Source organism: Tamandua tetradactyla, chromosome 4, assembly GCF_023851605.1.
Source record: "Tamandua tetradactyla isolate mTamTet1 chromosome 4, mTamTet1.pri, whole genome shotgun sequence".
Lineage (NCBI taxonomy): Eukaryota > Metazoa > Chordata > Mammalia > Pilosa > Myrmecophagidae > Tamandua > Tamandua tetradactyla.
The window spans coordinates 60,278,334-60,304,817 of NC_135330.1; the positions used below are offsets into that span (position 1 = coordinate 60,278,334).

The 26,484-nt window shown below is 38.4% G+C and overlaps 1 protein-coding gene and 1 long non-coding RNA gene across 2 annotated transcripts in view; one reads left to right on the plus strand and one right to left on the minus strand.

The window, feature by feature from the left end:
- LOC143680881 (uncharacterized) overlaps positions 1-26,484 on the plus strand; it is a 35,085-nt gene that overhangs the window by 2,734 nt on the left and 5,867 nt on the right. Inside the window, exon 2 of the long non-coding RNA XR_013174216.1 lies at positions 20,718-20,919. This is a non-coding gene — a long non-coding RNA (uncharacterized LOC143680881). The remainder of the gene's footprint in view (positions 1-20,717; positions 20,920-26,484) is intronic.
- Positions 80-4,381, minus strand: LOC143680880 (alpha-1,3-mannosyl-glycoprotein 4-beta-N-acetylglucosaminyltransferase-like protein MGAT4E). Its single transcript, XM_077157444.1, has 4 exons — positions 4,288-4,381; positions 4,085-4,212; positions 2,511-2,667; positions 80-1,808 (listed from the first exon to the last, which is right to left on the minus strand). The coding sequence occupies exons 2-4, from the start codon at positions 4,187-4,189 to the stop codon at positions 670-672; spliced, it is 1,401 nt and encodes a 466-aa protein (XP_077013559.1). The 5' UTR covers positions 4,190-4,212; positions 4,288-4,381; the 3' UTR covers positions 80-669.

The window sequence follows — 26,484 nt, forward strand, 5'->3', positions numbered from 1 at the left end:
AATAAGTATTTCTGGGTGAATAAATGAAGGAATGTATTAATGTAGGCTGTAAATTTCTAACTCAAAATGCCAAATAGAGTTTCATGCCCTTAGGCAATTAATTGTTTACTGCCCTCAAGAAAGCATGTCTGCCAGATAGCAACCCCGATGAACATTACGGAACTTCTCTTTAGAAACATGTAGATATGAAAATATATACAGCTTTGCTTCTACTTCCAAGGAATTCATGGACAGTTGAAAGTCAATGTATAGATTATCAGTTCAACAACTCTTGTTCTAGCAAGGTCCAGTGCTTGCCCTTTGGAGGATTGGTCCTTGCATCAAGGCAAATGCCAGCTCCATCCACATGTTCATGCTTCATCCCCGTATTAGGTAAAGCAACATCTGCCTCAGGAGAAAATCCTGGGATGGAAGGGAGACCCGTGGGTAGAAAGCACTGGGGAAGATGGTGGTGGATACATTTCTCTCTCTCTCTCTGGCTCTTGGGAATCAGATGTATCTTCTCTTTATGCCCCTCGTGAATTTGTGTGTTTCAGCCATATTAAGTAGCCTGGAACGACTATGAAGGTGATGATCCTGACCAAGGAAAAAAGCTACAATTCCTTGTTACCTGTGTTGAATCCATCTCTAAATCTGATCCTTCCAGACTCCACATTGGTTCTTTTATTCCTACCCTTCCTCAGACTCAATCCAGATTTTGATCATTCTAATATATACTTTAGATTCCTGAGGAGCTGTCACCAGCAGTTGTATACATTTCACGGCCCCCACAGAATCTTCTTTATAAAACACCTTCTGATCCAATTTCCCTTTCACCAGTGGTCCCAGCAGTAGATAGACGGCACAGCCTCTTTTCTCCCGGACAGGCTCATAGCCCAGTTCTACCTGCCCCTGTTTCAGTCGGTATAATCCCTGCTTACCGATGCCTGTCAGCACCTGTACCCGGGTCACTTTGAGCGACTGATTAAATATAAAAATTAACATGTTGCCAGGAATGGCATACTCGGTCAGGAAGTACACGTCATTCAGAAAATGGGTATTTTTGGGGAGGTGAGATTTCCCCACTGCCATGTTGGTGTAGATCTTCCCAGGAGGGTTGGTGGGTTTACCGAGATCTTCTTCCTTTCCCCCTTCTTCTGGGTTGCATGTGTCCTCAGAAGGGGAAGAATTGTCCTGAGAGTAGAAAAGATTGGGAATGAGTCTAATTGGGGCTGTCTGGCCTAAGAGCGAGCCAAAATTTGAGAGAAGCAAGTCAGTAGGCGTGTCCTTAGGGAAGAGGAAGAAAAATGAGGTCAGACGGGAGAGGTCACTCGTGTGGAAAACTTTCCCAGAGAAGCTCAGGCTGGAGAACTCCAGGATCACCCAACGCATTTCTTTCCAGGATGATAATGCCCAGTAGATGGCAGAAACAAACTTGGGAACAAAGTGAACATCTCCTATCATCAGAAAGTAATCAGAGAGGTTGCTAGCAACGTTCATGAGGAGGGCATAGTCCGCTTTCTGCCTGAAATAAAGTGCTTCACAGGATGAGGAGTGATTGGTGTTGTTCAGATCTCCTGGGAGAAAAGAACTATTGAGAAAACCATGGATCACGAGCAGCTTCTGGGTCTCAATATGTTGTTTGAAGAGACTTGAAATATTGGCCACTTTTTGGCTGAGCCATCCAGGGTCAGGATCTGACAGGTGTACCAGCACTGTGATATACTTCAGCTCAGGTTCTGAGGACACATGGAAAAGGGACTGCAGGGTGTCCAAGAGGTCACTTCCATGAGGATGGTGCACTGAGGAAATCCCCACTGTCAGCAGTTCTGAGGGGAGATATGGAAATTTTAATGCTTCAGAATAGTTACATTTTCCTGCAGATTAGGATTAACCTCCAGTCTTTTCCTTTATAGCAACCTGGGGTACATTTATAGACCATGACTAAGGGATACTATCTGGTCAGAAGCATATGTGGTTTTATTTTATCATAACATCTAAAAGACAGCCAAGGTAGCTAACATGAAAGACAGGGTTTTCTAATGGGGGAAGTTGCGAGGAACCAAAAGCAAACTCTGCCAGCTTGATACATTCTCTTAGCCTGGCCTCAATCTTCAAAATTATTTCAGGTCTCATCAATCAGGCTTGGGTTAGAGGTCCTCAAGGGACCTTTATAAACCCAAGGGTCCTGGAAGTCTAGTACACTGGAGCACAGTGCCCACACTGTCCTTTCCCTCTACCCAACATTTTTCCATGGCCCTCTGTGGCTCCTCTCCCATCCTGTCTTTTCCTCCCTGGCAGCATACCGTGAAGAAGCTTCACTAGGGGATGTCTCCTTAAAAGGGTCCTTATGGATGCTCTTTCCTTTTAGTCATTTAAGGGGGAAGAAGGTGGGAGGAAAATGCACTCAGGATTGTAAACGGCACCAAATTCCATAGCACGGTTTTTCTTCTAATATCAGTTCCCTTTCCCTCATTAAAAGACTCTGTCTGACCTCCTCTCAGTCTGACCACTCCCTCCCATGTACTCACTCTTTTCCTGGGGAATAGTTCCAGCTAAGAATCTGTAGTTGGCATATTGGAGTAAAGGAGAGTTTTTCTGCATTTTCTTGAAGGTCCTAAGATGGTTCTCGTTTTCATATTGGATTTGCTCCAGATGTTGCTGCCACATATTTCTCTTCTTTTCCTCCTGAGGAGAGGATAAGTGTTAGCCCTGAGATTCATGTCCAAATTCTCTGAGGCAAATGCAGGGCAGATTACCCTTTTAGAACTGACTGGGCCATGCCCCAGGATGCCAGTCACCAGGAAGGCAGAGTATCTCTGCTCATTTCCCTGCTGTTCCTACCATGTGATGAGAATACTCAGGAGCTCCCAACACAGGTCATGGACCCTGCATTGCGGGAAGTGGGGCCCCTTCGATTTTGTGTGGGATGTCTGTAGGAAAGTCCTATGTGTGAATGTAAGAATTTTCCTTCCTACACTGTACCCTCCCCCCATCTAATCTCTTATTATTATCAGGTTAGCAAAAGTTTTCTAACTCAGGTTAGAGATGTGCTAGGTGCTGTGATAGATGTTGATGATCGTTGCCCGGTCCCTGCTCTCAAGCAATTTACACATGTATTCTAAAGTCCTGTCTTTTACGGAAACAGACCATTCACACATTTCTGAGCCATTTCCCCACAGCCACCCAATGCTTTAATCTAGGTGGTCTGAAGCATTTTAGGAAAAAGGTGGACTCCACAGCCTCAGCATGACTGTTAAGGATGATGCTTCTCCATTTGCAGCTGAGGAACACTTGGGGAAATATTTTTTCAGGGCTTTCAGTCTCAATCTCTTCATGTGCAAAAGGGAAGGACAGCATCTCCCACGCTAGTCTCTGGTGAGGGGAGTGGCTAGCACCCAGGAAATCCTCAACTCATGCTTGTCCTGCTGGTCATCAGGAGCCTCCGGAGATTCCAGCACATTGTCCTGTCTGTGCTGAAGACAACTTCTCTTTGTCCTGCTCCTCTTCAAATCCTATTAATATTTCAAGGGCTGGTGGAAAGTAGCTGTTTCAAACGGAAGAATTTGGATGTAACTGAATTAAGGTGTCAGGGGTTAGTTTTGAATGATTCCTTCAACAACCTAAAATACCCTCATGGGATTTCTGAAAGAGGGCTTCAGGGAGATGGCGAATCTTTAATCACCTGCATTCCATACCCCTCTGCTAGGCACTTCTCTTAGTTACCTGCAATTAGGCAATAAACCTCCAATTCTTCCCAGGGTCTAATGCTTTCCAGTTTGCCCCTGGAAATGTCCCCTTTCTTAATCTTTTTCTCTCTATTATCATTTATAGTGTTTCAAATTTCTTTTTTCCCCCATCCTGAGTGGGAAATTGCCAAAATGTAAGTAACCTTTCTTAAGGAAAATAAATAATTGAATCATATTACTTCTTTTTATGTTCAGTTAAAAAGATCACTCTAGGTTTTCACTTTTTTTTTCTCAGAACATTTGCAGTGATTCTAGAGTATTTCACATATATGAGACATCTACACCATCATCTATCTTTCTAATTTTCTACTTAATGATTGAAAACTGGTTCCACTGTCAGATTTTTTGTTACTCACCATAAGAAGCTTATATTCACCATCTTGGATTCTCCCATAGAGGAAAAAGCTCAGAAGGACTAAGGATACGATTGCTATGATATATCTCCAAAAGTAATGGTGCATGATGCCAGGGGTTGGCTGGAGCTCTGCAGAGAAATGTGAACAGCATATGGTTATCGAGGCCTCCTACTCAGGGAAGTACAGAGATACTGTTTTCTTACCTTTTCTTCTTCCAGCCCTTACTTCAAGGTAATGCTATCATGTTCTTTCTTGAGCATGTTCCTCCGATACTGTCCCCCTTCGCCCCAACTTTTTTGCCATCTAAAGAAAGGGAAAAGCCAAGGAGATTGATTCCATTCACTGTCTTCATTCTATGTACTTCATTCTATGTACATGGATTTTCAGGTATAATGAGAGAAGCTGCCATTATTCATCCACTTACGCAGGGGATATTTCTTAGGAAAAGTGCTGAATGAAAATGGACAGGGTGATGATATTAAGGGGAAATCCCTCTTAAAGTTTACCAAAGAGAGGGTGTGGTACCAAGGAAAGGAAACCAATGAGGACCCAAATATTATTAATCCTGTTCTCCCCAAATCCTCTACTCAAACTAAAGTTTTCTCTTGGGTTTTGTGTTTCTCCTTGTCTCCAAGCCATTATGCTGCCTGATCCCTCAAGGCTCACCTCAATGTTTCCTTCCAAGGTCATGCTTGGTAGGGGTGGCAAGATTTTTTTATTGAAACTTATACCTCAGACCCAAACCCTTATACAACTTCATGACATGTGCCACATTCCCAGTAGGACTACTGAGAAAGGAAGGAAAACTGAAGGTAACCAGAAGTTTCTAACCATGTGAAAACCCTCACCATAAATGGAGCAATAAGTCCTTTGGCATCATTTTGTCTGTATGATGGATCTTGGGTCACACACACAAAAGGAACTTGAGGTTCTCCAGAGAGCAATGATTTCCTTTAAATTAATAAGAAAACAACCCTAATAACTGTAGGGCTGGACACTGTACAGAGTAGGATGCGGCCACTTGAATGGCTCCTCTGAGATAGCCAAACATGGCCACCCCTCCCAGGAAATGTCCCCCGACAACCATTGTTCTCTCTGAATGGGGTGGGGTGGGGGTGAGATCAGGCAGCTCACTACCTTAACCATCACACCCAGAGCTGTTTGAAGGCAAAGGTTTTGGTTGGTGAGAAAGTATTGAAACGAGCTTTCCAGTTGTAGCAGAGACAGTAAGGCTCTCCAAATATTCCATTTAGAATCCCCTACATTTCCAGACCCCATTGCAGTTAGGTGAGACCATGTGATTAACTCTAGCCAATGAAAAATGTATAGAAGAAGTATGTACCATTTCTTGGGTGAGACTGAAAAACCAGTGTGACATTTTACACTTCTCTCTTCACTACTCTGGTGTCTAAGCTGGCTATGCATTCCAGATGGTATAGCTACAAAATAGTGGATCATCTGTCAGACTGGTTCCCTGTGTGACTGTATGGAGCAGAGCCAACCTGTATGAGTTATGTAATGTGAGGAAGAAATAAACCTTTATTGTTTTAAACCATTGAGATTTGAGAGTTGTTTGTTACTACAGCATAGCTTAACCAGCAATTTAGAAAGACTTTAGATTGCAAATCTATCACCTTGAATCAAGTTGAGAGCAGAGGGTTCTGAGTAATACCTTCAATAACTTAAAGGCCTCCATGCAGTGTTCTAAAGGAGAGCTACAGGGAGGTACTTTCTTCATCACTCCCATTCCATGCCTGTTTCCAGGCTAAGATCAGGCCCTATTACTATGTAGGTTGCTTAATTACAACAAAATGGCCAATAAACTTCCAATTTTTCCTGGCCCCAGTGCTGTTCTCTTCGACCCTGGAAATTCTCTATTCTTCATCTCTTCCTCTTCAATCTCATCATGACAACCTCCCCATTTTTGCCTGGACTTGTGGACTCTCACATGTTACTCTACCTGTATGGTCTAGTAGTTAGCAAAGACTCAAGCGGCTTTCTGGAGTTCTTTTCCTGCATAATTTTCTCCTTTCTGAAACTCTGCTCTGTAGTTTCCAGTCACCCACAACTTCCTGAACGCTTATATCTGTCTTCTCAATTCAGCAAAGCCTTCCAGACTCTGTTCGGGTTCCTCTACCATGTACCCATGGTCTAGAAATTGCCTCAAGGCAGAAAGTGAGGACAGTTGAAGGGCTTGCCTCATGTTTCCCTTTTCTCCTGTGGCCCAGTATCCAAAAGTAGATTTTTTCCTTACATTTTGTCCAATTTTCTAGTTGCTTAAAATAAGAAGTTAACTTTGGTACTAATTACTCTATCAAGTCACAAACCAGAAATCCTCTTTTTTAGAGTACAGACCAATTATTTTGTAGATTACCCTTCAGCTTGAGTTTGTCATGTTGTTTCCACAAGATTAGATTCTGATTTTTTGTTTTGCATAAGAATACTACATACATGATATTGAGCTATTTTCAGTAGATCACATCAGTAGTCACATCATGCCAGTTGTTCTATTTTTGCTGTGGCTAGCTGTGATCATTTGACTAAGGCGGTGTTTGCCACTATAAAGATGCATTTTTAGGCATCCCACAAACTTTTATTGTACTGTTTTCAGTTTAAACTTTTTTCTAAAATTGTTATAATTTTATACTGGACTTATGACATTTCTAAATCTGTCCTTCAATTTGCAAATGTAGGTTTTTTCCCATTTCAATCACATTCCTTAGTTTTAAATATTTTATTAAGGAAAATATAGCTTAAAAGAAAGTAGGAAGAGGAGCACAATAAACCCCCATGTACCTAATCCAGTTAATACTGTTTCATTTATACTCTTGCCCTCTTCGCCCACACCTCCATAACAGAGCTGGAAGCACATTTAACACATCATATCTAGTTTTGAAAGTTATATTTTTATTTCTGCTTTTAAATTTTATTCTGAGAAGGTGGTCTAATGCAATTCTTTGAATTTTCTTGAGATTTGTTTTATGATCTAGTATATAAAACACTTGTGCATATGTTCCATTTGTGCTTGAAGATAAGTGTGTGTCCACTAACTGCTGGACATTGGATTATATATATATATATATATATATCCATTAGATAAAGTCTGTACTTTGGCATTCAAATTATTTACATCCTTACTAATTTTTGTCTGCTTGATCTGGGAGGGGTGTGTTAAAATATTCTGTAATAATTGAGATTTGCAAATTCAAATTGTAATTTCTACTTGAAATTCTATAAATATAGTTTTACATTTCATTTCTTTCATTGAGGTAAAAAGAAATATATATATATATATATATATGTATAGTGGAATGCAAACATCTTAAGTGAAAAATTCATACATATAGGTAAGTTTTATCTCTCTAGAAAACCCTGACTGATATATCAGCAATTCTACTATTCAATATTTGTCCAAGAGAAATGAAAGCATATGCTCACACCAAGACTTATATATACATTTTCATAGCATCTTCATTTATTACAGCCAAAAGCTTAAACAATCTAAATTTCATTAAATTGGGGAATAGATAAACAAATTGTAGTATATCCACCAATGGAATAAAAAGTAATAAAAAGGGAACAAACTGCTGATACATACAACAATATGGCTAAATCTCAAAGCATTATGCTAAGTGAAAGAGGCCAGACACAAAAGACTGCATATATATATATACTGTAACATTCCATTTATATTACATTTTAGAAAAAGGCAAACTATAGTGATAAAAAGCTTATTGGTGGCTGTCTGTCTGGGACAAGGGGTATGGGCACATGAGTGTGTGTGAGTGTGCACGCGCATGTGGGATGGGGGTAACTACTTGTAAAAGACCACAAAGGAACTTTTAGGATGTTGAAACTGCTCAATATCTTGATTGTGGTAGTGGTGGTGGTGGTGGTTACATGACTGTACACATTGTCAAAATTAATCACTTAAAATAGGAAAATTCCATTTTTCTTAAATTATGCTTCAGTAAAGCTGACTTTAGGAGAAGGGGCCAAGATGGCGGCTTAGCAATGTGTGCATTTTAGTTCGTCCTCCAGAACAACTACTAAATAACCAGAAACAGTACAGAACAGCTCCCAGAGTCACGTCAGTGACTGGACACACAGGGTACCCCAGTCTGGACCAGTTGGAACAGCTGCAAGCTTCCCCAAAACCGTGAGTTCCCCTAACCACGGCTACTGGCAGCTGGCGCCCCTCCCCCACAGGCTGCTTCCCAGAGGGAAAAGAAAGAAACTCTAAACCTGATCAAGGCTGAGTTCACTCATTGGGCTCACGGAAAAAAAGGAAAGGGGAGGAAACTGAGGTTTTAGTGGCTGTGTTTCTACGGAGACGTGGCAGCCTCTGGATTCAGCAGCGGGACTTCCTGGGCTGCAACTGCCCCAGGCATAGGCAGAAACAGGCTGCTTTCAGGGCTGTCTCCCACCTGTGCCTTCCCCAGGGGAGGGATGAAGCCCAACTAAGGTGGAATACCTCTCTCAAGGAATTCAGACCCCAGGGCCTGGCAATTTGAAGCCATTAAAACCAGCCTACAACCTCTCCTCCGTCTCCACCATGCCCCCAGCAGGGAGAGTCTGCCAAAGTTAAAAGTGCCCCATCTTTTGCTGGTGCGACCCGCAGGCAGACGCGCTACATACTGGGCAGGATAAGAAAAACAGAGCCCAGAGGCTTCACAGGAAAGTCTTTTAACCTGCTGGGTCTCATCCTCAGGGACAAATGATGCAGGTGACTCCTTCCCCCAGATAGGAGGCCAGTTTAGTCCAGGAAAACCTGGCTGGAGTCTATAATACCTACGTAGACCCTCCTAAGGGTGGGGAGGGAAAAGGCACCTTACAAGCAGGGCAAGAAACAAGAAAACAAGAACTGAAAAATTACCCTCTGTTAAACCAAATCTAAGCTAGAGGTCTGGAAAAAGTTGAACTGAAGGTCAAAAAACAGATAGACAACAAATTCATCTAGCAAGAAAACCCTAGGTAAGAGAAGTGAAAGCAATCTCCAGAATAAACTAATTAAGGTAATTAAATGTCTAGACGCCAGCAAAAAAATAACAAATCGCACCAGGAAAATTGAAGATATGGCCCAGTTAAAGGAACAAACCAATAGTTCAAATGAGATACAAGAGCTGAAACAACTAATTCAGAATGTACGAACAGACATGGAAAACCTCATAAAAAACAAAATCAATGAATTGAGGGAGGATATGAAGAAGGCAAGGAATGAACAAAAAAGAAATGGAAAGTCTGAAAAAACAAATCACGGAACTGATGGGGATGAAAGGTACAGTAGAAGAGAAGAAAAAAACAATGGAAACCTACAATGGTAGATTTCAAGAGACAAAGGTTAGGATTAGTGAACTGGAGGACGGAACCTCTGAATTCCGACAAGATACAGAAACTATGGGGAAAAAAATGGAAAAATATGAGCAGGGACTCAGGGAACTGAATGAGAAGCGCACAAATATACATGTTGTGGGGGTCCCAGAAGGAGAAGAGAAAGGGAAAAGGAGGAGAAAAACTAATGGAAGAAATTATCATTGAAAATTTCCCAACTCTTATGAAAGACCTAAAATTACAGATCCAAAAAGTGCAGCACACCCCAAACAGAATAGATCCAAATAAACATTCTCCAAGACACTTACTAGTCAGAATGTCAGAGGTCAAAGAGAAAGAGAGGATCTTGAAATCAGCAAGAGAAAAGCAATCCATCACATACAAGGGAAACCCAATAAGACTATGTGTAGATTTCTCAGCAGAAACCATGGAGGCGAGAAGCAGTGGGATGATATATTTAAATTACTAAAAGAGAAAAAAAGCCAACCAAGAATTCTATACCCAGGCAAAATTGTCCTTCAAAAATGAGGAAAAAATTAAGACATTTTCAGACAAAAAATCACCGGGAGAATTTGTGACCAAGAGACCAGCTCTGATCTCAGATCAGAAATGGAAGAGGAGACATAACTACTGACCTCACAGAAATAAAGGAGGTAATAACAGGATACTATGAACAACTTTACGCTAATAAATACAACAATTTAGAGGAAATGGACGGGTTCCTGGAAAGACATGAACAACCAACTTTGACTCAAGAAACCATCACAAGTAAAGAAATTGAATTAGTCATTCAAAAGCTTCCTAAAAAGAAAAGTCCAGGACCAGATGGCTTCACATGTGAATTCTACCAAACGTTCCAGAAAGAATTAGTACCAATTCTCTTCAAACTCTTCAAAAAAATCGAAGTGGAGGGAAAACTACCTAATTCATTCTATGAAGCCAACATCACCCTCATACCAAAACCAGGCAAAGATATTCCAAAAAAAGAAAACTATAGACCAATCTCTCTAATGAATATAGATGCAAAAATCCTCAATAAAATTCTAGCAAATCGTATCCAACAACACATTAAAAGATTTATACATCATGACCAAGTAGGATTCATCCCAGGTATGCAAGGATGGTTCAACATAAGAAAATCAATTAATGTAATACACCATATCAACAAATCAAAGCAGAAAAATCACATGATCATTTCAATTGATGCAGAGAAGGCATTTGACAAGATTCAACATCCTTTCCTGTTGAAAACACTTCAAAAGATAGGAATACAAGGGAACTTCCTTAAAATGATAGAGGGAATATATGAAAAACCCACAGTTAATATCATCCTCAATGGGAAAAATTGAAAACTTTCCCCCTAAGATCAGGAACAAGACAAGGATGTCCACTATCACCACTATTATTCAACATTGTGTTGGAGGTTCTAGCCAGAGCAATTAGACAAGAAAAAGAAATACAAGGCATCAAAATTGGAAAGGAAGAAGTAAAACTATCACTGTTTACAGATGATATGATACTATACGTCGAAAACCTGGAAAAATCCACAGCAAAACTACTAGAGCTAATAAATGAGTAGAGCAAAGTAGCAGGTTATAAGATCAACATTCAAAAATCTGTAGCATTTCTATACACCAGTAATGAACAAGCTGAGGGGGAAATCAAGAAACGAATCCCATTTACAATTGCAACTAAAAGAATAAAATACTAGGAATAAATTTAACTAAAGAGACAAAAAACCTATATAAAGAAAACTACAAAAAACTGCTAAAAGAAATCACAGAAGACCTAAATAGATGGAAGGGCATACCGTGTTCCTGGATTGGAAGACTAAATATAGTTAAGATGTCAATCCTACCTAAATTGATTTACAGATTCAATGCAATACCAATCAAAATCCCAACAACTTATTTTGCAGAAATAGAAAAACCAATAAGCAAGTTTATCTGGAAGGGCAGTGTGTCCCGAATTGCTAAAAACATCTTGAGGAAAAAAAACGAAGCTGGATGTCTTGCGCTGCCTGACTTTAAGGCATATTATGAAGCCACAGTGGTCAAAACAGCATGGTATTGGCATAAAGATAGATATATCGACCAATGGAATCGAATAGAGTGCTCAGATATAGACCCTCTCATCTATGGACATTTGATCTTTGATAAGGCAGTCAAGCCAACTCGCCTGGGACAGAACAGTCTCTTCAATAAATGGTGCCTAGAGAACTGGATATCCATATGCAAAAGAATGAAAGAAGACCCATCTCTCACACCCTATACAAAAGTTAACTCAAAATGGATCAAAGATCTAAACATTAGGTCTAAGACCATAAAACAGTTAGAGGAAAATGTAGGGAGATATCTTATGAATCTTACAATTGGAGGCAGTTTTATGGACCTTAAACCTAAAGCAAGAGCACTGAAGAAGGAAATAAATAAATGGGAACTCCTCAAAATTAAACACTTTTGTGCATCAAAGAACTTCATCAAGAAAGTAGAAAGACAGCCTACACAATGGGAATCAATATTTGGAAATGACATATCAGATAAAGGTCTAGTATCCAGAATTTATAATGAGATTGTTCAACTCAACAACAAAAAGACAGCCAACCCAATTACAAAATGGGAAAAAGACTTGAATAGACACCTCTCAGAGGAGGAAATATAAATGGCCAAAAGGCACATGAAGAGATGCTCAATGTCCCTGGCCATTAGAGAAATGCAAATCAAAACCACAATGAGATATCATCTCACACCCACCAGAATGGCCATTATCAACAAAACAGAAAATGACAAGTGCTGGAGAGGATGCGGAGAAAGAGGCACACTTATCCACCATTGGTGGGAATGTCAAATGGTGCAACCACTGTGGAAGGCAGTTTGGCGGTTCCTCAAAAAGCTGAATATAGAATTGCCATACGACCCAGCAATACCATTGCTGGGTATCTACTCAAAGGACTTAAGGGCAAAGACACAAACGGACATTTGCACACCAATGTTTATAGCAGTGTTATTTACAATTGCAAAGAGATGGAAACAGCCAAAATGTCCATCAACAGACGAGTGGCTAAACAAACTGTGGCATATACATACGATGGAATATTATGCAGCTTTAAGACAGAATAAACTTATGAAGTATGTAACAACATGGATGGCCCTTGAGAACATTATGCTGAGTGAGACTAGCTAAAAACTAAAGGACAAATACTGTATGGTCTCATTGATATGAACTGACATTAGTGAATAAACTTGGAATATTTCGTTGGTAACAGAGACCATCAGGAGATAGAAATAGGGTAAGATATTGGGTAATTGGAGCTGAAGGGATACAGATTGTGCAACAGGACTGGATATAAAAACTCAGAAATGGACAGCACAATACTAACTAACTGTAATATATATGTTAAAACACTGAATGAAGCTGAATGTGAGAATGATAGAGGGAGGAGGGCTGGGGACATAAATGAAATCAGAAAGAAAGATAGATGTTAAAGATTGAGATGGCATAATCTAGGAATGCCTAGAGTGTATAATAATAGTGAAATGTACAAGGTACAATTTTAAAAATGTTTTTGCATGAGAAAGAACAAAGGAAAGTCATTATTGTAGGGTACTGAAAATAGATGGTAATTAATATTTTAAAATGTCACCTTCTGTGTGAGATTAAAGCAAAAAATGTTTATTTGTTACAGAATTTAGATTTTGACTAGAGCATTTCCTAATATAACTCATGTAGATAGTTTGATTGAATGTCATAAGTACTTGGAATCTCAGGTAGGACATGAGATTTTGCTGGTTTGTCCAGAGTGATGCCCCAATGAATCCCAGAGTGATTTGATCAGTGAGTGGAAAAGTATCTGCAAAGCCCCCTTTGGGAAGTGGTGAGAACGGGGAGAAATTCAACTTCCCCAAGCTGAATTCTTGATATTCTTACAAGCAGTGTGGACAACCAAAGCTATAGACAGAGCTTTGGGAAAAGTCTTGGGATTTGTTCATATGAAACTTAACCCTGAAAAGGATAGGTCAAGCCTACTTAAAATTTAGGCCTAAGAGTCACCCCCAAGAGAGCCTCTTTTGTTGCTCAGATGTGGCCTCTCTCTCCAGCCAACACAGCAAGCAGTCTCACCACCCTCCCCCTGTCTACGTGGGACATGACTCCCTGGGTGTGGACCTTCCTGGCAACGTGGGTCAGAGATCTTGGAATGAATGGAGACTCAGCATCAAGGGATTGAGAAAAACCCTAGAATGAGCTGAGACTTAGCATCAAGGGATTGAGAAAACCTTCTCGACCAAAAGGGGGAAGAGGGAAATGAGACAAAGTGTCAATGGCTGAGAGATTCCAAACAGAGTCGAGAGGTTATCCTGGAGGTTATTCTTATGCATCAAGTAGATATCATCTTGTTATTCAAGATGTAATGGAGAGGCTGGAGGGAACTGCCTGAGAATGTAGAGCTGTGTTCCAGTAGCCATGTTTCTTGAGGATGATTGAATAATGATAGAGCTTTCACAATGTGACTGTGTGATTGTGAAAACCTTATGTCTGATGCTCATTTTATCTACCTTGTCAACAAAGGAGTAGAACATATGGAATAAAAATAAATAATAGGGGGAACAAATGCTAAAATAAATTTAGTTTAAATGCTAGTGATCAATGAAAGCAAGGGGTAAGGGGTATGGTAGGTATAATCTTTTTTTTTTTCTTTCTTGTGTTCATTTTAATTCTTTTTCTATTGTCTTTTTATTTCTTTTTCTGAATTAATGCAAATGTTCTAAGAAATGATGAACATGCAACTAAGTGATGATATTGTGAATTACTGATTATGTATGTTGTTTTATTTTGTTTCTTTATTTTTTTAATTAATAAATTTTTTTAAAAAGCTGACTTTAAAACTAAGAAAAAATTAACAAAGAGTTATTCAAATCGAAATGTAACAGTTTAGGTAACAGGGTAGAAATCTATCTCTAAGAAATAGAAATATATATAAACCTGATTTGTAATAGAGATGGAATTAAGATGAACAGGGAAAGAATTATTTTTTTAACGTTTTTTATTTTATTGTGAAAAATAACATATATACAAAAAAGCAATAAATTTCCAAGTACATTTTAACAAGCAGTTACACAACAGATTTTAAAGTTTGGTATGGGTTACAGTTGCATGATTTTTCAATTTTTCTTCTAGCTGCTCCACTGGAGACCAAAAGAAATATCAATATACTGATTCAGCAGTCATATTCATTTGTTAAATTCTATCTTCTCTATTATACTTTTTCTCCTCTCTTTTTTCTTTTTTTAATGAAAAATAACATACAAAAAAGCAACACATTTCAAAGCACAGCACAACAATTAGTTGTAGAATAGATTTCAGAGTTCAGTATAGGTTATAATTCCTCAATTTTAGGTTTTTACTTCTAGCTGTTCTAAGGTACAATATACTGATTCAGCAATCATACTCATTTGTTCGACCCTACCGTCTCTGTATAACTCTACCATCATTTTTGTTTTTTCTCTCACTCTTTAAGGGTATGACATTAGCCTTAAAATGGTCATTAGGCTATGCCCATTCTAACTTTTTCATGTTTGAAGGGGCTGTCAATAATATGGTATAGGGGGATGGAACTTCTTGATGTTTTGGAAAGGTTGGCCCTTCAGCATTTCAGAACTTATCTGGTTCAGGGACCCATCTAGAGGTTGTAGGTTTCTGCAAAGTTACACTAGTGCATGGAACCTTTGTAGAATCTTCTATAATGCCCTAGGTGTTCTTTAGGATTGGCAGGAATGGTTTTGGTTGAGGTTTGGCAAGTTATGAAAGTAGCAATGTTTAACTGAAGCTTGTGTAAGAGTGGCCTCCAGAGTAGCCTCTAGACTCTATTTGAACTTTCTCAGCCACTGATACCTTGTTTGTTATACTTCTTTTCCCACTTTTGGTCAGGATGGCATTGTTGATCCCACAGTGTGAGGGCCAGACTCATCCATGGGGGGTCATCTCCCACGTCAACAGGGAGACTTTCATCTCTGGATGTCATGTACCATGTAGAGGGAAGGGCAATGGTTTCACTTGCAGAGTTGGGCTTAGAGTGAGAGAGAGAAACACACCTGAGCAACAAAAGAGTTCCTCCAGAGGTGAGTCTTAGGCATACCTATAGGTAGGCTAAGTTTCTCTGCTGCTACATACATAAGCTTCACAAGAGCAAACCTCAAGATTGGCCTATTGATTTGGGTGTCCCTAATGTTTGACACAGTATCTGGGGTTTCCCCAGTGGTAAAGTTAAATAGTTCCATATTTTTTCTCCCATCCTTCAGGGGACTTTGGCAATACTGTTTGATTACCTGCATAATATACTCTGGGATTTATCCAGGCATTACATTAAGCTATAGAGGATTAAAGGCCCTCATTCTTATTCTGGGCTCCCTGTGTTTGGATTGTTTAAATGGTCTATCCAGACAGGTTGAGTTAGATTATGTGCTACTGAAAATTTAGCAGAATGTTCATTTTAATAAATAGTGCAGGGATGCATGGTCCACATAATAAAAATAACAGAATTGGAACCCTAACACACACTCTAAATGAAAATATAGTCTAACTAACTGCAAAAAGAATACATGGGAAGTCAATCATTAGACTGCAGAGTAGGAAAAGCATGTGACAGTTTTTACAATAGTAGAGATAGTAAAAAAAAAAAAATCAATGAAACTGAATAGGCCCACATTTATACAGGTAATTCATTCGACAAAATAGGAAGGTAATTCAATAGGTTCAGGAAAGTCTTTTCAAAAAAATGGTACTGGAATAACTGGATATCAGTGGGCAAAAAATGAAACTCTACCATTATATCACTCCATGCACCAATATTTGAGGAATCATGGACCTAAAGATAAACCTTCCACTAAAAGATTCTGGGAGGAAATATAAGAGAATATCTTTGCAACCTTGTGATATACAAAGATTCTTTAAACGGGACAAAAAACAATCAGTTACCATGAAAGAAAAAAGCTGATAAATTGAACTTCAGCAAAATTATATGTAACTTTTTTTTTAATGGGCAGGCATTGGAACTCGAACCGGGGTCTCTGGCATGGCAGGCGAGAACTATGCATGCTGAGCCACCATGGCCCACCCTATATGTAACTTTTAAAAACAAAAAATAGTTTTCAATATTCTTTAAGCATCTTAACTTCAATTTAAATCATTGTATCTTTGACTTTTGTGCATCCAAGAATGTTGTTAAGAAAGTAAAAAGATACGACGCAATGGGAGGCAATATTTGGAAACCACATATCAGATAAGGGTTTAGTATCCAGAATTACAACCCAATTACAAAATGGGCAAAAGACGTGGACAGACACTTCTCAGAGATGAAATACAAATGGCTAAAAGGCACATGAAAAGATGCTCAACTTTACTGGCTGTGCTGGTTTGAAAGGAAGTATGCCCCCTAGAAAAGCCATGTTTAATCAAAATCCTATTCTATAAAGGTAGAATAATTCCTATTCAATACTGTATGTTTGAAACTGTAATCAGATCATCTCTTTGGATGATGTGATTTAGTCAAGAGTGGTTGTTAAGCTGGATTAGGTGATGACATGTCTCCACCCATTTGGGTGGGTCTTGACTGATTTATTGGAATCCTATATAAGAGGAAACGTTTTGGAGAATGGGAGTTTAGATTCAGAGACAGCAGAGCAGAATGACATAGCCACGAGAAGCAGAGTCCACCAGCCAGTGACCTTTGGAGATGAAGAAGGAAACCAGGGAGCTTCATGAAACCAGGGGAGAAGAAGCTAGCAGATGACACCGTGTTCGCCATGTGCCCTTCCAGATGAGAGAGGAACCCTGACCATGTTCACCATGTGCCTTTCCAGATGAGAGAGAAACTCTGACTGTGTTTGCCATGTGCCTTCTCACTTGAGAGAGAAACCCTGAACTTTATTGGCCTTCTTGAATCAAGGTATCTTTCACTGGATGCCTTAGATTGGACATTTCTATAGATTTGCTTTAACAGGGACATTTTCTCAGCCTTAGAACTGTAAACTAGAAACTTATTAAATTTCCCTTTTTAAAAGCCATTCCATTTCTGGTATATTGCATTCCAGCAGCTAGCAAACTAGAACACTGGCTACTAGGGAAATGCAAATCAAAACCACAATGAGATATCATCTCACACCCACCAGAATGGCCATTATAAAAAACAAACAAACAGAAAATGTGAAGTGCTGGAGAGGATGTGAAGAAAGAGGCACACTTATCCATTGTTGGTGAGAATGTAAAATGGTACAACTGCTGTGGAAAGCAGTTTGGCAGTTCCTCAGGAAGCTAAGTATAGAGTTGCCATATGACCGGGCAATCCCATTACTAGGTATTTACTCAGAGAACATGAGGGCAAGGACACAAATGGACATTTGTGCACCAATGTTTATAGCAACATTATTTACAATTGCCAAGAGATGGAAATAGCCCAAATGTCCATCAATGGATGAGTGGCTAAACAAGCTGTGGTATATATAGATGACGGAATATTATGCAGCTGTAAAACAGAATAAAGTCATGAAGAAGGTAACAACATGGATGGACCTTGAGGACATTAGGCTGAGTGAGATTACCCAGAAACAAAAGGACTAATACTGTATGGTCTCACTGATATGAACTAACATGAATGAATGAACTTGGAGAATTTCAGTTAAGAACAGAGGTCATCAGGAGATACAAATAGGGTAGATATTTGTGCAACAGGACTGATTGTAAAAATTCAGAAATGGATAGCATAATACTACCTGATTGTAGCACAATAATGTAAGTACACTGAATGAAACTGAATGTGAGAATGATAGAGGGAGGAGGGCTGGGGGCACATATGAAACCAAAAGGAAAGATAGATCATAAAGACTGAGTGATATAATCTAGGAACGCTTAGAGTGTGCAATGATAGCGACTAAATGTAAAATTAAAAAACGGTTTTGCATGAGGAAGAACAAAGAAATGTCAATATTGCAGGGTGTTGAAAATAGATGATCATTCATATTTTAAAACTTCAACTTCTGAGTGAGACTAAAGCAAACAATGTTTATTTGGTACAAAGTTTATATTTTGACTAGTCCATTTCCTAACACAACTTATATGGACAGGTTAATTGAGCACCATGAGTACATGGAACCTTGAGTAAGGCATGAGATTTTGCAGATTTGTCCAGTGTGATACCCCGATAGATTCCAGAGTGATTTGAACAGTGAATAAAGAAGTATCTGCAAAGTCCCCTTGGGGGAATGTTGAGAAAGGGGGGAAATTCAACTTCCCCATTTGGAGAATTCTTGATATTCTCACAGGCAGTGGGGACAAACAAAGCAATAGGCCAAACCCTCAATCTTGGAGTTTGTTCATATGAAACTATTCCCTGTAAAGGACAGGTTAAGCCTACTTAAAATTAGGCCTAACGGTCACACCCAGAGAATCTCTTTGGTTGCTTGGAGGTGGCCTCTCTCTCTCTTAGCCAACACAACAGGAAAACTCACTGCCCCCCCTCTCTACATGGAACAAGACTCCCAGGCATGTAAACCTCCTTGGCAATGTGGAACAGAAATCCTAGAATGAGCTGGGACTCAGCATCAAGGGATTGAGAAAACCTTCTCCACAGAAAGGGGAAAGAGTGAAATGAGACAAAATAAAGTGTCAGTGGCTGAGAGATTTCAAACAGAGTCGAGAGGTTATCCTGGAGGTTATTCTCACACATTGTATAGATATCCCCTTTTTAGTTTAAGGTATGTTAGAGAGGCTAGAAGGAAGTGTCTGAAACTGTAGGGCTGTGTTCCAGTAGCCATGTTTCTTGAAGATAATTGTATAATGATATAGCTTTCGCAAAGTGACTGTGTGACTGTGAAAACCTTGTGTCTGGTGCTCCTTTCATCCAAGGTATGGACAGACGAGTAAAACATATGGATTAAAAATAAATAAATAATAGAGGGAACAAATGTTAAAATAAATTGAGTAGATTGAAATGCTAGTGATCAATGAAAGGGAGTGGGAAGGGGTATAGAAAAAACAGGGGGAACAAAGGTTAAAATAATATGGGGAAGATGGAAATACTAGTAGTCAATGAGAGGGAGAGGTAAGGGGTATGGTATGTATGAGTTTTTTCTTTCTTCTTTGTATTTCTTTTTCTGGAGTGATGCAAATGTTCTAAGAAATGATCATGGTGATAAATATACAACTATGTGATGATATTTTGAGTCATTGATTATATACCAAGAATGGAATGTTCATATGTTAAAAAAAAAAAAGAAAGTAAGTAAAAAGGGAGCATACACAATGGGAAACAATATTTGGAAACCACATATCAGATAAGGGTTTAGCATCTAGAATATATAAAGATTCTTCAACTCAACAACAAAAAAGACAAACAAACCAATTACAAAATAGGCAAAAGACATGCACAGACACTTCTCAGAAGAGGGAATACAAATGGTTAAAAGGCACATGAAAGGATGCTCAATTTTACTGGCTATTAGGGAAATGCAAATCAAACCACAATGAGATACCATCTCACACCCATCAGAATGGCCATTATAAAAAACAAACAAGCAAACAGAATGTTAAGTGCTGGAGAGGATGAGGAGAAAGAGGCACACTTATCCAATGTTGGTGAGAATGTAAAATGGTACAACTGCTGTGGAAAGCAGTTTGGAAGTTCCTCGGGAAGCTATGTATAGAATTGTCATATGATCCAGCAATCCCATTGCTAGGTACTACTCAGAGAACATGAGGGCAATGACACAAATGGACATTTGCACACCAATGTTTATAGCAGCATTATTTACAATTGCCAAGAGATGGAAACAGCCGAAATGTCCATCAATAGATGAGTGGTTAAACAAGCTGTGGTATATACATACGATGGAATATTACACAGCTACAAGATAGAATAAAATCACGAAGAAGGTAACAACATGGATGGGTCTTGAAGACATTATGCTAGATGAAATTAACCAGAAACGAAAGGACAAATACTGCATGGTCTCACTGATATGAACTAACATGAATGAGTGAACTTGGAGAATTTCAGTTAAGAACACAGGTTATCAGGAGAGAAATTGGGTAGAGATTGGGTAATTGGAGCTGAAGGGATACAGATTGTGCAACAGGACTGGTTGTTAAATTCAGAAATTGATAACAAGATACTACCTGATAGTAGCACTATAATATAAGTGCACTGAATGAAGCTGAATGTGAGAACAATAGAGGGAGAAGGGCTAGGTACACATATAAATCATTATATATTTGTAATAGTTATCTTCTTTTTCTTCTTTTTGGTTTCCAGATGAAAAGAGAGGGAATAAAAGGAGGAGGAAGTGTCTACACCTATGTGGCTACTGTCACAATTTCCATCACCATCTATATCACCACCTAGAGTTCCCTCCCACCTCCCCCTTCCAGTTAATTCCAACTCCCGATAGGCAACCACTGTTTTCATTTAGATTAGTTTTGCCTGGTATTGAACTTCATATAAATGGAATTCCATGGTATGTATTATTTTCTGGCTTACTTCTTTAGTTCAAAATAATATTTATGAGATTCATTCATGTTATTGTGTTCTTTTTTGTTGTTTAGTATTCCATTGTATGGCTACACCACAATTTGTTAATCCTTTCTTCAGTTGATGGATATTTGGCTTGTTTCTAGTTTGTGACTATTATAAACAAAGTTGCTATGAGCACTGCTATATAAGTCTTTTTTTGTATATATGTTTTCATTTCTCTGAAAGAATTGCTGAGTCATAGGTTAGATGTAGTTGAAGTTTATACAAAATTGCCAAATAATTTTCCAAAGTGATTGTACTATTTTTACTCCCTACTTCCCTCAGGTTCCAGATGCTCATTATCTTCTACATATTTAGTGTCATCAGTACATAATTTGCTATTTTAGTGGATGTGAAATGTAGTTTTAATTCATATTTCACTAATGACTAATAATATTGAGCATCTTTTCTCATACTTGTTGGCCATTCACATATGGCTATTCAAGAATTTTACTTTTTGAATTGGCTATCTTTTTACTATTGGTTTATAGGCATTATCTATGAGTTCTGGGTGCAAATACTTATTCAGTTGTATGTATTGCAAATATTTTGTAACAGTCTGTGGCTTTCTTTTCCATTTTTCAATAATGGCTTTTCATAAGCAGAAGATCTTTATTTTTTATTAAGTGCAATTTGTCATTTTTTTCTTTCATAGTTAGTTTCTTTTTATGTTCTTTTAAAGAAGTCTGGGCTTAGCCCAAGGTTATAAAGACATTCACATCTGTTTTCTTTAGGACACATTATAATTTTAGCTTTTACCCTCACAAATTAATTTTTTTATATTGTAGGGGCCAAGTTAATTTCTTTCCCACCTGTGTTTTCCAATTGTTTGGGCACTATTTGTTGAAAAGACTTTCTTTTACCCATTGAAATGTTCTGTCATCTTTGTTAAAAGTCAATGGACTAAAAGGTTATCCTGGAGGTTGTTCTTAGGCATTATATAGATATCCTTTTTTAGTTATGGTATAAGTCCATGGACTGTGGATTGGCAAATCTGAATTCCATAGGGCAGGCCACAAGTTGTAACTCCATGAAGGCAATGTTGAATTCCCCAGAAAAAGTTAGCTGCCTGAAGTAGAGATATAAATTCTTTCTGACTTCCAAAATCCTCAGTTCAGGCCTCCAACTGACTGGATGAGGAGATTGCTGAAGGCAATCTCATTTGTTGATTGTAGATGTAATCAGCCAGAGAAGCAATCAACTGATTAAAACCCATCTACGAAATATGGCACAGGAACAATCAGGCAAGTTCTTAACCAAACAACTGGGTACCATTTAACCTAGTCAACAGAAGAAGTTAACCATTGTAGTATTCAATTCAGGTACTGTGAACTTAACTTAGCTATTTTTTTAAAAGATTATTTTGACTATTTTAGGTCTGCTATATTTCTACACACATTTTAGAGGCAACTTGTCAAGTTAAAAAAAAGCTTACTGGGATTTTGAATGGGTTGTGCTGAATTTATAGATCAAGTTGGAGAAAATGGATATCTGAACAATATAGAGTTTTTCAATCCAGGAATATGGTTTATTTATTAGATATTATTAAATTTCTGTCAGCAGTTTTTTAAAAATATGTTTTTATTAAGATATCTTCATAATCCAAAGTAAACAATCAATGGCTCACGATATAGTCACATACTTGTATATTCATCACTATGATCATTTTTGGAACAATTGCATCACTCTAGAAAAGAAAAAAGAAAAAACCATACATCCCATATCTCTTACCCCTCCCTCTCTTTGACCACTAGTATTAAAATCTACTCTTTTTTTTTTTTTTTACCTCTAATCCCCCCACTATTAGTTATTTATTTTGTGTCCTTGTCTTTTTTACTCATCTGTCCAAACCCTGGATAAAGGGAGCATCAGACACAAAGTTTTCACTATCACATGGTCACACTGTAAAAGCTACATAGTTATACAATCATCTTCAAGAATCAAGGCTACTTAATACAGTTACAGTTTCAGGTTTCCCTCTAGCCACTTCAACATACCATAAACAATAAAAGGATATCTATATAATGCCTATGAATAACCTCCAGGATAACTTCTTGACTCTGTTTGAAATCTCTCAACCATTAAAACTGTAGTTAGTCTCATTTCTCTCTCCCCGCTTTTGGTCAAGAAGTCTTTCTTAATCTCATGATACTGGGTCCTGGCTCATCCCCAGGAGTCATGGCCCACATTGTCAGGGAGATTTACACCTTTGGGAGTCATGCCCCACGTAGAGGGAAAGGCAGTGAGTTCACCTACTGAGCTGGCTTAGAGACAGAGGCCACATCTTAGTAACCAAAGAGGTTCTCAGGGGGTGAGTCTTAGGCATAATCATCAGTAGACTTAGCCTATCCAGTGAAAAATGAGTTTCACTGGGTGAAAGGGCTCAACCTATTGATTCAGTTGTCCCCACTGCTTGAGAGAATATCAGAAATTCCCCAGGTGGGGAAGTTCAATATTTCCATCTTGCTCCCAGGTCCCCCAAGGGGACTTTGAAAATACTTTCTTATTCTTTGCCCACATTGCTTCAGGATATATCAGAGCATCATAATAACCTATTCAAACTAACAAGATTTCATGCCCTAAATGTTTTTGCATGAGGAAGAACAAAGGAATGTCATTACTGCAGGGTGTTGAAAATAGATGGTAATTAATATTTTAAAATTTCAACTTATGTGTGAGATTCAAGCAAAAAATGTTTATTTGGTACAAAATTTATATTTTGACTAGTGCATTTCCTAATATAACTTGTGTAGATAGTTGGTTGGACAACATAAGTACATGGAACCTTGTGTAGGACATGAGATTTTGTTGGTTTGTCCAGAGTGATGCCCCGATGAATCCCAGAGTGATTTGATCAGTGAGTGGAAAAGTATTTGTAAAGTCCCCTTTGGGGAATGGTGAGAATGGGGGAAAATTCAATCTCCCCAAGTTGAATTCTTGATAGTCTCACAAGCAGTGTGGACAACCAAAGTTATAGGCTGAGCCCCCAGTCTTGGGGTTTGTTCATATGAAACTTAACCCCACAAAGGATAGGTCAATTCTACTTAAAATTAGGCCTAAGAGTCACCCCCAAGAAAATCTCTTTTGTTGCTCAGACATAGCCTCTCTCTCCAGCCAAAACAACAAGCAATCTCACCACCCTTCCCCTGTCTACGTGAGACATGACTCCCAGGGGTGTGGACCTTCCTGGCAACGTGGGACAGAAATCCTAGAATGAGCTGAGACTCAGCATCAAGGGATTGAGAAAAACCCTAGAATGAGCTGAGACCCAGTATCAAGGAATTGAGAAAACCTTCTCGACCAAAAGGGGGAAGAGTGAAATGAGACAAAGTGTCAATGGCTGAGAGATTCCAAACAGAGTGGAGAGGTTATCCTGGAGGTTATTCTAATGCATTAAGTGGATATCACCTTGTTATTCAAGATGTAATGGAGAGGCTGGAGGGAAGTGCCTGAAAATGTAGAGCTGTGTTCCAGTAGCCATGTTTCTTGATGATGATGGTATAATGATATAGCTTTCACAATGTGACTGTGTGATTGTGAAAACCTTGCGTCTGATGCTCCTTTTATCTACCTTGTCAACAAACGAGTAGAATATATGGAATAAAAATAAATAAAAGGGGGAACAAATGTTAAAAAAAGAAAAAAAAAAAAGATCTCATGCCCTATTCAAGATTTCATGTAATTATAGTGTTTGAATAAACTGATCATACAAGTTAAATTAGATAATGCACTACCAAAAATAGAAATTTTGCACCAAATAAACATCTCTTCCTTTGATCTCACACAGAAGTTGAAGCTATAAAATTTAGACCATGTCATCCTTTACTCTGTATTCTGATTTACATTAGTCCTACCCAGATCAGCCTGATTCATATCTCTAGTTGAAGTCTGAGCATCTTTTCAACTTTTTAAACAGTTGCTCTTTGGCATAACGCTGTTAGTAATATTTTGAAGTTTTCAGTGTAGAGGTCTGTTCTAGTTTGAAAGCTGCCAGATGTGATACACCAGAAACGGAATGCTTTTTAAAAGGGGAATTTAATACGTTGCAAGTTTACAGTTCTAAGGCTATGAACATGTCCAAATTAAAGCAAGGTTATAGAACTGTCCAATCTAAGGCATCCAGGGAAAGACACCTTTATTCAAGAAGGCCAATGACGTTCAGAGTTTCTCTCTCAACTGGAAAGGCACATGGCAAACATGGTGACATCTGCTAGCTTTCTCTCCATCCTTCTTGTTTCATCACACTCCCCCAGGGGTATTTTCCTTCTTCATCTCCAAAGGTCTCTGGCTGTGTGGACTCTAAAGCCTTTTCTAAAATGGTTCCCTCTTAAAGGGCTCCAATAAGTAACCCCACCTTGAATGGGTGGAGACACATCTCCATGCAAACCATCTAATCAAAAGTTACCACTTACACGTGGGTGGGTCACATCTCCATGGATAATCAAAAAGTTCCCAGCCAGCAATACTGAATGAAGACTAAAGGACATGGCTTTTCTAGGATCCACAACAGATTTAAACCAGCACAAGGTCTTACATATCTGCTGTTAAATTTATTCTTAAGTATTTTGCATTTGTTGAAGTTACTATAAATGGTATTTAAAACTGTTCATTTTTAAATAGTTTGCTAGCAGTATATAGAAATAAAATTAATTTTGTATATTGACCTTGTATCCTGTGATCTTGCTGTAAGTTCATGCATTAGTTCTAATAGTTATTTTATAGATATTTAAGGATATTTAAATAACCATTTTATTTTAGAATATTTTTAGATTTACAGAAGGTCGTAAAGCTAATATAGACTTCTCATATTCCCCACACCCAGTTCCCCCTGTTAACATCTTACATTAGTGTAGTACATTTGTCACTACTAAGGAAACAATAATGATATGTTATTAACTAAAACCCATACTTTATTCATATTTTACTTTTTCCTTAATGTCCCTTTTATGTTCCAGTATTCCATGCAGGATACCACATTACATTCAGTCATCACATCATTTGAGGCTCCTCTAGACTGTGACAGTTTTTTAGACATTGCTTTTTATTATCTTTTGAGAAATACAAATTAGGTAATTTGTAGAATGTCCCTCAATTAAGGTTGTCGGATTTTTCCTCATGATCAGACTGGAGTTATGGGTTTGGGGACAACTGCAGGCTTCCATCCTCATCACATCATACAAAAGGCATGTGCTAGCAACATAAATTACCATTGTGACCTTACCCTTGATCACTGACTGATCTTTAGGAGGTTTTACATAAACAACTATCTGAAAATAAATCTTCATTTCTTCTTTTTGAATTTTTATGTCTTTTATTTATTTTCCTTGCCACTGCAATGACTAGATCTCTACTACATTGCTAGAAAAGACATGATTGGAGCAGAAATATTTGCCCTGTTCCTGAACTTTTTTTAAATGGATATATTTTATTTACCCATAAAATGTATAAACCAACCAGCCAAACTACTATGTTGACATGATGCAAAAAAAAAAAAAAAAAACAAATAATA